The 14,105-nt window shown below is 37.0% G+C and overlaps 1 protein-coding gene across 1 annotated transcript; it reads right to left on the bottom strand.

The window, feature by feature from the left end:
- Positions 1 to 6,972: 6,972 nt before the first annotated feature.
- Rgs1 (regulator of G protein signaling 1) lies at positions 6,973 to 11,481 on the bottom strand. Its single transcript, XM_036203012.1, has 5 exons — positions 11,283 to 11,481; positions 10,853 to 10,933; positions 10,201 to 10,262; positions 8,508 to 8,671; positions 6,973 to 7,775 (listed from the first exon to the last, which is right to left on the bottom strand). Exons 1-5 carry the CDS (start codon positions 11,417 to 11,419, stop codon positions 7,590 to 7,592), a joined length of 630 nt encoding a protein of 209 aa, XP_036058905.1. The 5' UTR covers positions 11,420 to 11,481; the 3' UTR covers positions 6,973 to 7,589.
- Between the last annotated feature and the right edge of the window lie 2,624 nt (positions 11,482 to 14,105).

Genomic DNA, 14,105 nt, shown 5'->3' with positions numbered 1-14,105 from the left:
GTGCCATGACCACTTATAGAGTATCGGTGTTAATCATCATTTTCTGAATAGAGAAGCTTCTATGATGAGAGTTGAGTCATTGGAAGTTGGTTTAACACTGGCTATCTTACAGAAAAACAGTAGTAGCTTCTTCCCCAGAGCCTATGACCTATCTAGCCACAGTTTTTTTTTTTTTTAACCCCATCAGGTGCCTTCTTGTAAAGTGGACCTTAAATCCAACCAGAAATTGGCTTTTACACCTATAACATTCGTGTGTCTATAATACCAGTGGGCATATCTTGCCAAGCTGGTTGTAATGTCTGGTAGGGTTCACAGCTCAGTACATTTATGATTACTTTTCTACTCTGATAGCATGCAAAACACATTCTTCTTTTTTTCTTTTTTATTATTATTATATTTGTGTTTTAATTTTACATAACAGCCATGGGTTCCCCTGTCCTCCCCCCTCCCGCCCCCACCCCTACATTTTCCCCATCCCCTCCCCTCCATTCCCATCTCCTCCAGGGCCAAGACTCCCCTAGGGATTCCATTCAACCTGGTGGATTCAGTACAGGCAGGTCCAGTCCCCTCCTTCCAGGCTGAGCAAAGTGTCCCTGTGTAAGCACAAGGTTCCAAACAGCCAGCTCATGCACTAAGGACAGGTCCTGGTCTCACAGACTGGATGCCTCCCAAACAGTTCAAGCTATTCAATTGTCCCACTTATCCAGAGGGCCTGATCTGCTGGAAGTCTCTTGTCCAATAACTGATGGAAGTGGATGCAGAGATCCTCAGCCAGGCCCCAGGTGGAGCTCCAGGTATCCAATTGTCGAGAAAGAGGAGGGACTGTAAGAGCATGAATTGTTGAGACCAAGATTGCAAAAAGCACAGGGACAAATAGCCAAATGAATGGAAGCACATGAATTATGAATCAATGGCTGTGGAGCCCCCAGCTGGATCAGGCAAAACATTGTAATACTATAAAAGCTAGTCAGCAGTGATAAAGCTGCAGGTCAGTAGCAGTTTGATTTATCTATGTTCTATGACTAGTATATGATATTTTCAGAAATAGGATCTTACTTTTAAGTTCTGAAGGGTGAATAAGAACAATAGCCTATAATATTTAGAAGTTTATGGTACAACAATGGCCAACAACTCCAAAAGACATAACTCATTCCTGGCACTGGTCTTAAAAAATATTTTTTGGATGCTTTTCCTACATGTATGTCTGTATACCAAATGCATGTCTGGTATCTGAAGAGGCCAGAAGAGGGGTTTGCATTCCTAGAATTGGAGTTACAGATGGCTGTGGGCTGCCATGTAGGTGCTGGAAATTGATTTCAGGTCCTTGGAAAGAGCAGCCAGTGCTTTTAACCTCAGAACTGTCTCTCTAGTCCCAGCATTTGGCTTATTATTTGTTAGGCTTCAGTATTTACTAGGCATGGTATTGCTTCATTATGAGCTAACTCCATTTAAATTCATGATTTAGGAAGCCTTTGCAGTGGTAATTTGCCATGTCTTTACCAATTGTTGCTTACCAAAGTCCTGTTCAGAAAGTCATTTTCTGTGCCTATAAATTCAAGTACTTTCATACTTTCTTTTCTACCACATTCAGGACGCAAAGTCTTATGTTGAGATCCTTTATCCAGTAGAGTTGAGTTTTGTGCAGGGTAAGAGATAAGGATTTTGTTTCATTCTTTTACACATAGCACATTACACATGACTTTTCTACAATATTTATTGTTGGCCTCTTTGAAAAAAAATCAGGTATCTTTAGTAGTATGGATTTATATATGAGTGCTCAATTTTATACCATTGATTAATGTGTATGCTTTTATGCCAGAACCAGTACTTTTATTATAATAAGATGTTGTATTTTCTTAAACACTTTTTTTTTTGCATCTGAGATGATCATGCAGTTTCTTTCCTTGAATCCATACATAAGATGAATTATGTTTATTGATTTATGTTCATTGAACCATCCCTATGTCTCTGGGTGAAGCTGACTTGATCCAATGTTGTTTTTATTGCTGTAGCTCTGTAGTAAAACTGAAATGGTATTAGCTATAGCAGTTTTTTTAATTTTCAAGACTTTTTGGTTATCTTGACTATTTTATGTTTCTGTATTAATTATTTTTTTCAATTTCTGCGAAGAATTGTATTTAAATTTTGTTGGAAATTGTATTGAATCTGTAGATTGTTTTTGGTAGAACAGCCACTTTTACAATGTTACTCCTACAAATCTATAACCCCCTCCCATCCCAAGTATCTTAGTTTTCGTTGTTTTTCCATTCCTTGATTAGACTTCTTCCATCCCCTTTTTTGAGGCTACCATGAACAGGATTGTTTCCTGAGTTCTTTCTTGGTATGTTTGTCATTTTTATACAGGAAGGGAACTGATTTTTGTGAGCTGATTTTGTATCCTACATTTTTACTCAATGTGTTTATCAGCTTTAAGAGTTTCCCAGTGGAATCATCAGGATCTTTTATGTATAGAATCATGTCATCTACAAATAAGAATACTTTGACTTCTTTTTCTTCACATTTGTATCCTCTTTATTTTCTTTACTTGTCTTATGGCACTAGCTAAAACCCCAAGTTCTATATTGAATAAGAAAGTAGGGGGAATGGATATCCTAGCCCTGATTCTGACTTTAGTGGTAATGCTTTGAGTTGTTCTTCATTTAGCATGATGTTGTCTGTGAGCTTGCTCAATATTGGCTTTATTTTAATTAGATATGTCCCCCGTATATCTAATATTCTCCAGGACCTTTAAAGATGACTTATTTAATTTTATTTTTATGCATTAGTGTTTTACCTGCATGCATGTCTGTGAAGGTTGGATTCCTTAGAACCGGAACTACAGAGAATTGCAAGCTGCTATGTGGGTGCTAGGAATTGAACCCAGGTCCTCTGGAAGAGCTCACATATAAGACGAATTATGTTTATTGATTTATGTACATTGAACCATCCCTACATCTCTAGGTGAAACTGACTTGATCCAATTTCTTGACCAATCTATGTTTGAGGCTTTCATATGAGTCTTTTTTATTTGACTTTCTGAACTTTTTGTTTTGGGGCTCTTTCTGCTTATTACATTATATTTTAGTATCTTGAATTGTTTTCATTATTTGATTTAACTGTTTATATTCTTGTGATCTTCATTCCAGCATTTGTTAATTTCCTCTTTGAGTTCCTTGAACATATTCATTATTGCTATTTTAAAATTATTGTTCTGTACATCATTTAAGTTGATGTTCTAACTTTTGGAGGAGATATATTATCTTGATTATTCATGTTGTTTTTGTTTTATGATAGGACCAAGACATCTGGAGTTAGGTCATTGGTAGTGTTTCTTGATACTAATATCCGGTCTCCCCTTTTTGAGTAGGTATTTACATCTCTCTTTGTTATTATTGTGACTTGTGAGTTGTCAGATTATTAACTAGTTGACTGTAGATTGAGGTTCATTCTTGGGACAACTCAGTGTTGATGTTCAAATGGGGTGTCTGAATGGTCCTGGCTTAGCAAGGGCTGTGTGAAGCTTCTCAGAGCCCAGAAATATAACTTCTGTAGAGTTAGGCAAACCCCCCTCATATGGGGGATGTGTAGAACTTATCTTTGGGCGCTGTGATGGTGGTGTGAGTCTGGGCTTTCCACCTACAGTGCTGTTCTTCTTTTTTCCTTCCCCACTTTCTATCCTACCTCATCATCTTCTTTCCTGTCCATCATTTCTCGCTTTATCTTTTTCTTTTGGTTTTGTTCATAATTTCAAGTTAAGGAGCTACTGTGAAATAGCCAGTCAAATATTGAGTGTACAGAAAGATTCTTCAGAGAAAGTTCTGTGTCACTGTCTTAATTTGTAAGTCAGTTTCATTAAGGTTGTATATGGAAAATGATACATTTTTTTCCATTTGTATAATACATTTCCAGCCTTGAAGGTGTTCAACCAAAAGGACTGGATTATTTCTGTAGTTGATTAATAATTCTAATTCCATAGATGCAGTTTAATCTGATTTGAAGAAATGTTACAATTTTGTATAGTAATTTATAGTGCTGGCATTTAAAATGTTTAACTCTTTTATAATTTTATTTTCAACAATATACAATTAAAGATTTCTATTTGAATAATATGGCCCACATTTGCCTATAAGAAGAAAGAAAAGTTGAACATTAATTTATCCCATGTTATACCAAATGGTTAAATATGTTCTTTTAAATTAGACGTTCTTGGGTATATGGCTACCCCACACACTTACCTTCATAAATCTCTGGCTTTGGAGGATAAATATACATGAAGCATAATAAAACCCATCTGAGAAAAATGAATTTTACCAATATATTTTGTTCAATGTTTCTAATTTAATATCATAATATGACACAGCCTTAGACTGAGCTTACTCCAGACTGAGAAGCTATAACATACATATTTTTTTAAATCATAGATGAAGCAGACAGTGCTTGAACCATGCACATTCCTGCAGTGATCTTATGGAAAAAAATCACACTATAGTAAGATGTCAATGCAAATCAAGAGTAATGGTAGGTGTTGATTAATCATCTTTAAAATGTAATAATTTTGTGTTTCCACCAGAATGAATCCAAGTTAGCTCTACCCCACACTTTATCGCATACTTTAGTAGATCACATCTTGCATACTATATTACTTGGAGTCCATGCAACCAGGATGATGTTTTTCTCTATAATGACGAGGTGTGTTTGATGTTTGTTTTGATGTCTTTCCAAATATGGGTAGTTCTTTAACTTGACAACCTATTTAGACAAAGACCAGCAGCATTCATTTTATGACCTGTGTGTTTGTTGGATTGGTGTACTGCTCAATCTTAAGGGTCTGGATTTTATTTAACATGACAGTAGCACTTAAAATAGGAGCAGAGTACCCAGAGTTTATATGGCCTGCAGTTCATCTTCATCATCTTTGAAGATAACTGTCTCATAGTATATAGCATTATAAAAAGGTTTTATGGAAAAGTTATTCAGTCTGGACCTTGAAGAATTGATTAGGCTGTGCAGAGAGCAGGGAAAGTTATTTTAGATAAGGGGAGAGGTTAACTGAGACTTAGAGATAGCAAAATGGGTTTTTAGCCATGCACATTCCAAGACTTGTACAAAATGAAGTCGATAATCCAATGTGATATTAAGGTAGGAGGGATACAAGAAGGTACAATAGAAGTTGTACAGTGAAGGTCACCATGAGAGGGCTTTAAATTCCAAGAGATCTTTGTGCTTCAGCTGATCTATACTTTAGTGGTGATGTGTGTGTCTGTTTATTTGTTTAGAGGATAAGAGACAATAGATTGTAAATAGAATTCTGTGGATTGAATGTAATAGGAGCCTATGATAAGAAGTACATAAAATATCATGAATTTGGAAAGGAGTGGACACAGAAGGAGGGAGCAGTGGGGGAAGATGTAAATACAGTGCTCATATGTGAAATCTTCAAAAGTAAATAAAAAAGAAAAACTTTAAAATGTTAACATGGGATGAGCTATGTCCACTACCGACAGTAGAGGGAAGATGAATAGAATTTGGTGTTGGTAGTCAAAGGAAAGAGAGGACTGCAGATGATGAACAACATGGATTCCCCAAGTTTCTCTTTCCCTGTGACCAGCAACATAGTGGAACACAGCCTAATGAAGAACTCATTTGGATTCAATCCAATGGAAACTTAAAATCTCTTCAAACCTGCTTTACTGTTGTTACTTACTGTTACTGTTGCCTGGTGTGTGACAGAGCCTGCATGAAAAATACACAGCAGCTCATGATGGTATGAGGATGATTGGCTGTTGAAAATGACATGGAGCCCAGGTGCATGAGGATGTACAGCTGTACAGGTTCTGGGAATAGTTGACCTTTTTTCTTTCTTTCTTTCTTTCTGGGCTTTGTAGGTGCCTTCTTTTCAGGAGGGTCTAGTTTCCTACTTAGAGGACTCTAACCATTGCAGACTCCAGGACTTTAGGGACCGCCTCTGATCAGTGGGTGGCAGTGTTGCACTGTTGAAGGTACACAGGCTCTATGGTCCGAACAGCTGTCAACAATCCCTAGCACCATGGCTGCTTCTTTATCCCAAGGCTCCCAGCCCCCGGCCACCAAGTCATCTTCAGAATGACTTGATGTTTCCTTCGAAACACAGGTCTCTCCATGCTATAGCAGTTAGAGGTTCTGATTTGGTCAGTCTAGGATGGGGCCAGATATAAGGGTGTGTTTTAACACAGAAGGTGATTTTGAGAGTTAGCTAGTTGTGGAATTTAATCTTCTTGAGGTTTCATTTGCATGGCACTGCTGGGAACATTCCATGAGGAAAATACACCTGAGTCTAAAATAACTTTTTCTTCCCCTTTCAAATATGCCATCATTTCTCATCAGTTTGAAACTTGAATTAAACAGATTGTATCGCAGAAAGAAAACTGGTGAATTTTGTTCAACATAATGGAGAAAGTATAGTATTAACTTAGTAATACTGAATAGACAATAGAAAATACAAGTCTTTTGCTTCAATTTTTAAAATTTCTATTAGAGATTATAATACAAATAAATATTTCTACCTCCCCTTCTTCCAAGCTCTTCCAGATCCTCCCCTTGTTTATTTTAAATTAATGGCTTCTTTTTTCATTAATTGTTACACACATATTTGTATATAAATTTAGGAATATCTATAATACACACACACACACACACACACACACACACACACACACACCTTTTCTAATTTTACATAAATACAACATGCTTGGCCTATATGATGCTACTTGTATGTATGTTTCATTTGTGCTGGATAAGTACTTGGAGTGCTCTTCCCTGGGGAAGACTATGTCTCCCACACTCAGTGTTCCTAGTTGCCTGTAGTTCTTTGTGTCAGCCTCATGGACTTCCCCTTGTCCACTGTAGCTTGTATATTGTTGTCCTCATTCATTTTGTTAAAATCAGAGTAAAACAAAGCAGAATTAAAATTGATAAAGTAGAAAACATGTCTCTATATTTTAATATAAGGCTCACATTTATTTTTGACACTGTGATAATTTAATTTACAAATGTGTTACGACTTCGTAGTTTTAAGAAAAATAGCTTAGGTTAAATACACAATTCTCTTCCTCAACTCCAAGTCAAATACAATTAAATAAGCAAATAACAAAATTCTTTGTGTCAATGATAGCAACTGTTATTTACAGCACCTACTTTGGCCTGACCATGCACAGGAAGGAGATTGCAAGAGTTCAACACAATCTACATAACATGGAGCATACATGTCCGCTGCCCCTGAAGCTTATAGCTCATTGTAATCCGTCTCTTACAAATAGTTCATAATTTCTGTCTTGCCAGTCAGCTGACCTTGCAGTTCTCAGGGTGTTCTAATAGAGTCCCACTGTATTTCACGACAGTGTCTCCTCCCCTTTGTCTCTCCATGCTCTCCTTGCTGATGCTTCTGAGTCTCTACCTGGATAACTTCCATGTTAATCCCCTCCGAGTCACTTGTCTTTCCACTGGGCCTGCTGAGTCACCCAAGCAGGCCAAGGTGATCATGCAGGCCATGCCACTGGCATTTTCCTTCTGTCCTTGATACTATCTTTTAATTCCTATCAGCCAGGAACCACTCACTTTAAGCTATTAGCCTGAAGGTCATTTAGAAGATTCAAGTAAATATTTGATTTCAGGAATCTGGGATAAGAGTCCTTTTCCATAAGTGTGTATATGACTTTTTGTGCTTCATCAAAAGATGTGGGGGTTGGTGCTTTGATCTTCTTGGCTGTAGATTCTCGAGTACGGAAGTCAATATTGATCTGAAAAGAAATATTTGTTGATTAATGTGCACTGGCTGTTTATGATACATTTTATTATGCTGTTGGTGTTTCAGAAGCACCTTAATAAAGTGGTTCTACATTCCTATTTAAATCATTTCAAGTATGTCTTGACTTGCTATTCTAAGCCAGCCCTATACTAGGTACAGGAGAGCTACAAAAAGATACAGCAAAGAGAGGTTTTTCTTTCTGCTTCTGTTTATGGTGTAGTTGGGAGAACCAAAAATAAATAGACATGAAAAATTTAAATATCCATATAAAGTAGTCCATATACTAAAACAGAGTGTCATGGACATTTCAGGTTTACTGAATGGGAGTATTTTCCTGGAAGATAGACACTGCTAAGTAGCTGCACGTGTGTCTGCTGCTTTGATTGTGTGTGTTGTAGTAGCCGGCATTTTATTATTTTGTGAGTTGAAGTAGTTCACTAAGGGTTCCTTAGCATACTGGTTTGGCCTGGGTTACTTCATTCCATTTCCCCCACCCCATCAAATTGGACAATTTTGAAAAATCAATATTTTTTTTATCTCTATACTGTTATTTTTTCAAATACAGGGAATGGTCCCACTGATTGAATGTACAAATGCACATACCTGTATATAAATAATACCATGAGACCAAGGACTTCAACCTAATCTGTGTACTGAATGCTATTTCTCTATGTAGATAAAATTTACACACACCTATGCTAATGACAATGACCTTAATACTCACTTGTTTTGCAGCATCTGAATGCACAAATGCTTTGTATATGTTCTCTGCTTTGCTACTCAAAAGCTCAGATTCTGTTTTCTTATAGTCTTCACAAGCCAACCAGAACTCAATATTCTCTTCACTGAATTCAGACTTTAGAAAATTTCCAAAGACACTTTGACCAGCTAAAAAGAGAGGGGAAGAGTAAATTAATTGAGTCAGTAAATGAATATATCGTAGAAGAAATTTATAAACAAGTTCTACCATTCCTGTATGTACAAAGGTATGAGAGGGCTACTGCTAAAATAGTTGTGCCACAATTTGTAGGCAGCCTTAGGGATTTTGTTAGGTGCAGAAGAGGAATCTGGCACCAGGTGATCTCTTCCACAATCACACACTGCTCTGTGTGTTCATGTAATTGTGCTTTGCTTCCTGCAGTATTTAGATTGAAATTGAATACTGCTGATTATAGAACAACATCATTACTTATAGAAACCAACATCTGAGCAAGTGATTGTTTTTTCAAGGAAATGTTAATGACTGAGGGGGTTAACATCATGTTGATAATTAAAAATGCAATTTCCTCATCCAAAAGATGGTAGTTAGCTAATGTTAGGTCTGCATGTCACCTGTATGCTTGGTACACTGATTACATTTGTTAGTGTGCTTGAGATTTATATGCGTTTACTAAGTTACCTAAACTGTAAACTAAGTCTTATAATCACATGATCAAACTATGCTGAATTTCTTAGACACCCCCCCCCCACCACCACAAGTAATTTTCCTTAGTGTCTTTCTGTGGAGAAGAGGGTGAACTTATTCTTGAGACCAAGTCTGCACTTATGAATACAGTCCTAATTCTAATAGTGTTGAAATCCTATGATGGAGGAGAGGAACTGGTTTTATTCTTTTTTTCTTCTTTTATCCGAAAACTCTCTCAGGCCTCTCATGAGCTTATATTAAAATATGTATAATGCTGCATACTTGCAGAATGTACTACGTATATCTTTAAGGCAGTAATAAACTGTGTCTTTGCATTTGAATCCTGGGTGCCTTTAAAATACCTTCCACATCAGGTGGATGCAAGAAAGTTAATAGATATGTGGATGATAGAATACTGATTAAGTAAATGATTATTACTCTTTATATACAGCTGTATATATTACATTTTAAGTACCTTTCAAAATTAGTTGATATGACATGATATTTGCTTGTCTTTTAAAACTTTGAAACTGCAGCATAATTTTATTTATCATTATTTTGTTTTTTCAAGGCTATTTTCTTTATGGGTGTAGGTGTGTTCCACCTTTCCATTTCCGTGTAGGAGCATCTGTATGCTGTGCCCACAGAGGCCAGAAGAGGGCATCAGTTCCTGCAGCTCTGGAGTTACAGGTGGATGTTTGTGAGACAAGTGCCCGCCAGTATGGGGAAACAAAATCATGAAGAGCAGCAAGCACTCTTAACCAATCAGCCGTCTCTCCAGCAACCCATGAAAACATGTAGTTGTCTTGGCAGATTTGTCTAAAAGGCAGTGGTAAAAAATCTAGTGCTGTATTACAAAATCATGTTGTGATGAGATTACCAATGGCAAGAGAAAAACTAAAGTACTCTTTGCAAACTCTCCTTCCTTCCTTTGATGAATGCATTAATCATATACCCAATCTACTAAATTATTGAGCTGCCCCCGGACAATGGATAGTTAATGGATACTTACTCTGATTGGCAAGAAGTTTTTCCAGAGATTGAGACCACTGCATTACTTCCTCAGCAGAAAGTCTACAATTAATAAAATGACATAAATTAACAAACTAGTTTGTGTAATCCCAAATGAAATAATAATGGCTGCTACCCTTTGATGACTAAGATTCTCATGATAATGTATATTATATGTTATATTATATAACATGTATTATATAGATTATAATATATTTTATATATACTAATTCTCATTTTATGTATAAAATTCCTTTTAATTACTGTAGTTATGAAAAAATCTGTCAAGACAGCTAAAAAAAATGCAAGTAAATAAAATAGAACAATACAAACATATGTAGAAAATTGTTGGGACATATTTGTGATCAATGTCCATTGGCTCTAATGAGGCCTAATCTTGTTTATCATGTTACCTAAAGTAAAGGAAGTCCATTGCATACAGTAATTTTTGTATTTTTTTTTTTTTTAAAGAACAAGGCTTTACTCTAGCACAGACGGGCTTCGAACAAGTGACAGTCCCTCTGCCTCAGCCTCCCATGGGATCATATGGCTGAGACACAATGCCCAGAAATGAGCGGTGTCAGTATGTTACAGAGATGACAATTTCTATATTGCTTACACTGTTAGAATAGTTCAGTATACTCAGTACATACGTGTCTTTGGACTTGGACAGTTTCATCCCAGATTCCAGCTGAGGGATCATAGATCTCAGGTATGCTTTCACGTCCATCCCACTACAAAAGACAACAAAGATGAACAGTTCTGTCGGAAAGCTCACTTCTTTTATAAAAGGAAAAGAACACAAAGCCAATGTGTCTGAGAAAGAAGGTAATAATAAAAAAAATAGCTGATACAATATCTGCTGTTTTAAAATAGAGCTCATTTTTATGAGTCAAAGTCCAGAAAGATTCCCACCCACTGTGCTCTAACACAATTTATTTTTTAATAAAACTGAATCTCACTTAAAAGTCACAACAGATAATTGCTCTGATCTACATTCGCTGAATGCCGGCATTTACCCTCATTCATTCATACTCCCTTGGTTGTGAAAGATAGTCTAAGCGAGACACTGAAGGAACTTACAAAGTCTTTGGCTTCTTTTTCTGCGTTTTGTCATCTAGAAGTGAATGGCTAGGTTCTTTCAAATCCTTTGGGCTAGCAGAGAAGAACATTCCTGGAATTTTGTCCAGCCTTGGCATGGAGATGGCTGCAGCTCTCATGGTCTTCTCTCAGTGAGTGTCTGTTAGTCCACGTCTGCTGCTTTATATAGTGTAGGCAGACAGGCACTTGCTGTTCAGGGAGTCTGTTTATCAAGTGATGTTACCACAGACACTGGAAGTTCCTCCTTTCTTGGTGTGTGGTGACGTGTATCTTGAAGAAAAAAAAAAGTGCACAGTGATGTCTTGTGGTTGAAACTCAGCCAAATGAGAGCAGGTCATTTGACTAGGAAGGCACGAATAAAATTACACACATACACACAGAGGAGGGCACATGTCTGGAGCAGCAGCGTCAGCCCTTGGTTTGAGGGATTGCTTGTTTCTTCCTGAAAACCGTTATGTTCTGATCAATGTCACATTTGCTGTACTTACTGTGTCATGTGGAAATTCTACAATACACTTGTATCCCCTTTCTATGCCATGGGTAGTTTTTAACTAACATCATCTGAACAAAATATTTTCCCCCTTTTTTAAAAATTGAAAATAGATTTTTTTCATACAGTGCATTCTGATTATGGTTTCCCCTCCCCCAAGTCCTCCCAGATCCTCCTACTTCTCCACCCACCTGAATCCATACTCTTTCTTTCTCTCTATCAGTAGACTACAAACAGGTATCTAAAAATAACATAAAATACAAGTGAACAAACCAGAATAGGTCAAAACAAACAAAGAAAAAGAGCCAAAGAAAAAGCACATCAAACAGACACAGACACAGAGACACACATATGTTCACACGCACAGAAATCCCATAAAAGCACAAAATTTGAAACCATAATATAGATGCAAAGCACCCAACTCATCAATAGAGAAGAAACCTTCTGCAGTAGATGGGAACAAATACAAAGACCCACAGCTGGATGATGGAGCAGAGAGTGAAAGACTTTGGAACACCCAATCCTAAATGGGATTTCCCTATCAAATCCCTTCCTTCAGGAAACCGTGCAGAGGAGGAAAGATTGTAAGAGCCAGAGGTGATAGAGAACATCAAGGAAACCACAGTCCTTCCACAGCATGATTCATGCACATATGAACGCATATAGACTGTGGCAGCATGCACAAGGCTTGTATAGGTCTGGACCAGATGGGGTCCCAATGTCCAGAGGGGAAGTGAACACACCCCCATCCCTAACCCAGAAGTGATCTGCAAATGATACCTTCTCATGAAGGAAAAAATTAGTTTTCTCCAATGGAGTCTTGCTGACAATGCAAAGCACTTTTAAGGGCAGGCCTCATGTACAACAGTAGATGGCCACTGGAAAATGAACCAAATCGCATTTTTGGAGGTTCTTTTGGTCTTATAATGCTTTCCCAGATTCCTTCCTTCCTTCCTTCCTTCCTTCCTTCCTTCCTTCCTTCCTTCCTTCCTTCCTCCCTCCCTCCCTCCCTCCATCCTTCCCTCCCTCCCTTCCTTCCTTCCATTCTCTCTCTCTCTCTCTTTCTCTCCCTCTCTCTCTCTCTACTTTACTGATCACAATATTTTAAGAGTTCATCACCACTATCCGTAAGAAGCAGCATAAGATTGACATTTTTATCTGATTATTCTGCATCCATATGGTAAGAAGGATACCTATGGGAGGCTGTCTTCACCTTGTGCTGTTTGGAGTCTTATCAATTTCATGACAAGGAAGATTCTTGTTAGAATTTTTCAAGGTATGTACAAGATATTCTACCAATGACACATAAGTTAACCTTAAGGAGCACACCATTTTTAATGTTATTTTAATAATTAGAGTATAAGTAATATGTCAAATTGTATTTGTATGCTAGTAATTAAGAAGAGGGCATAGTAAAATTAAGGCAAAAATCTATAAATAAAAGTGTAATTCACACACAGACATTACATAACACATAAAAATACCAATCTTTAAAAACACAGTATTTTAAGAAAAATTCAAGGGAAAGCCAGTTTGTTTGGATAGATCAATCATTTGTACTAGTTAGGAGAAAATAATTGCATTTTTGGCAATGTCTCTGGAGAGGTATAGTCTAGTTTCAATTGAGATGATTATATAAAAAACCATTACTATTGACAAATCATTTATCAGAGTAGAGTGATTAATGAAATATAAGGTCTTACAAAGTTTATATGGGATGTATGGCATTTTGTACCATGGCCAATTTAACTTTGAGTGGCTTGAATTTGCTTCTGAGAGAGGTTTCTGGTGGAATTAGGTAAAGTTGACTGAAAAAAAGGAGGGGAATATTAATTTTTCTTTTCCTGGTTATAATTATCATGATACATAATGCCTGCAGTAAATATTTACAATATTACAAAATTCACTGTGGTTATGAATGACTATTTTGTGCACTGGTATCATCTGATGTTGAAGAGATAACATGATGCATTTAAGAATGAGAAGTAGTGAGATGAGCTGGCCACTTTGAAAGTGACCCAAACAAAACCGATAGGGCTGTGATGGATGACGCAAAGATGTGCTTGTTTACTTCCTGCAGTCCAGCTCAGACTTAGTTTCCTGTTAAAATCTTCACTATTTCTCTCGTTTGTTTGTTGATAACCTCTCACTCCTGTAGATAACTGTGGGCAAGTTATGCTTGAGAAACATAGAGGTTATTTTAATGAACCATGATTACTGTTACCCAAATATAGTGGCAACTTCCAAAAAATGATTTTGCAAGAATTTTCCTTTGGAAGTTATGAGCATTAGAAGAAACATTAATAGCAGCAGAG

This window comes from Onychomys torridus, chromosome 11 (assembly GCF_903995425.1).
Source record: "Onychomys torridus chromosome 11, mOncTor1.1, whole genome shotgun sequence".
Taxonomy (NCBI): domain Eukaryota; kingdom Metazoa; phylum Chordata; class Mammalia; order Rodentia; family Cricetidae; genus Onychomys; species Onychomys torridus.
This window is presented reverse-complemented; position numbering and strand designations above follow the sequence as displayed.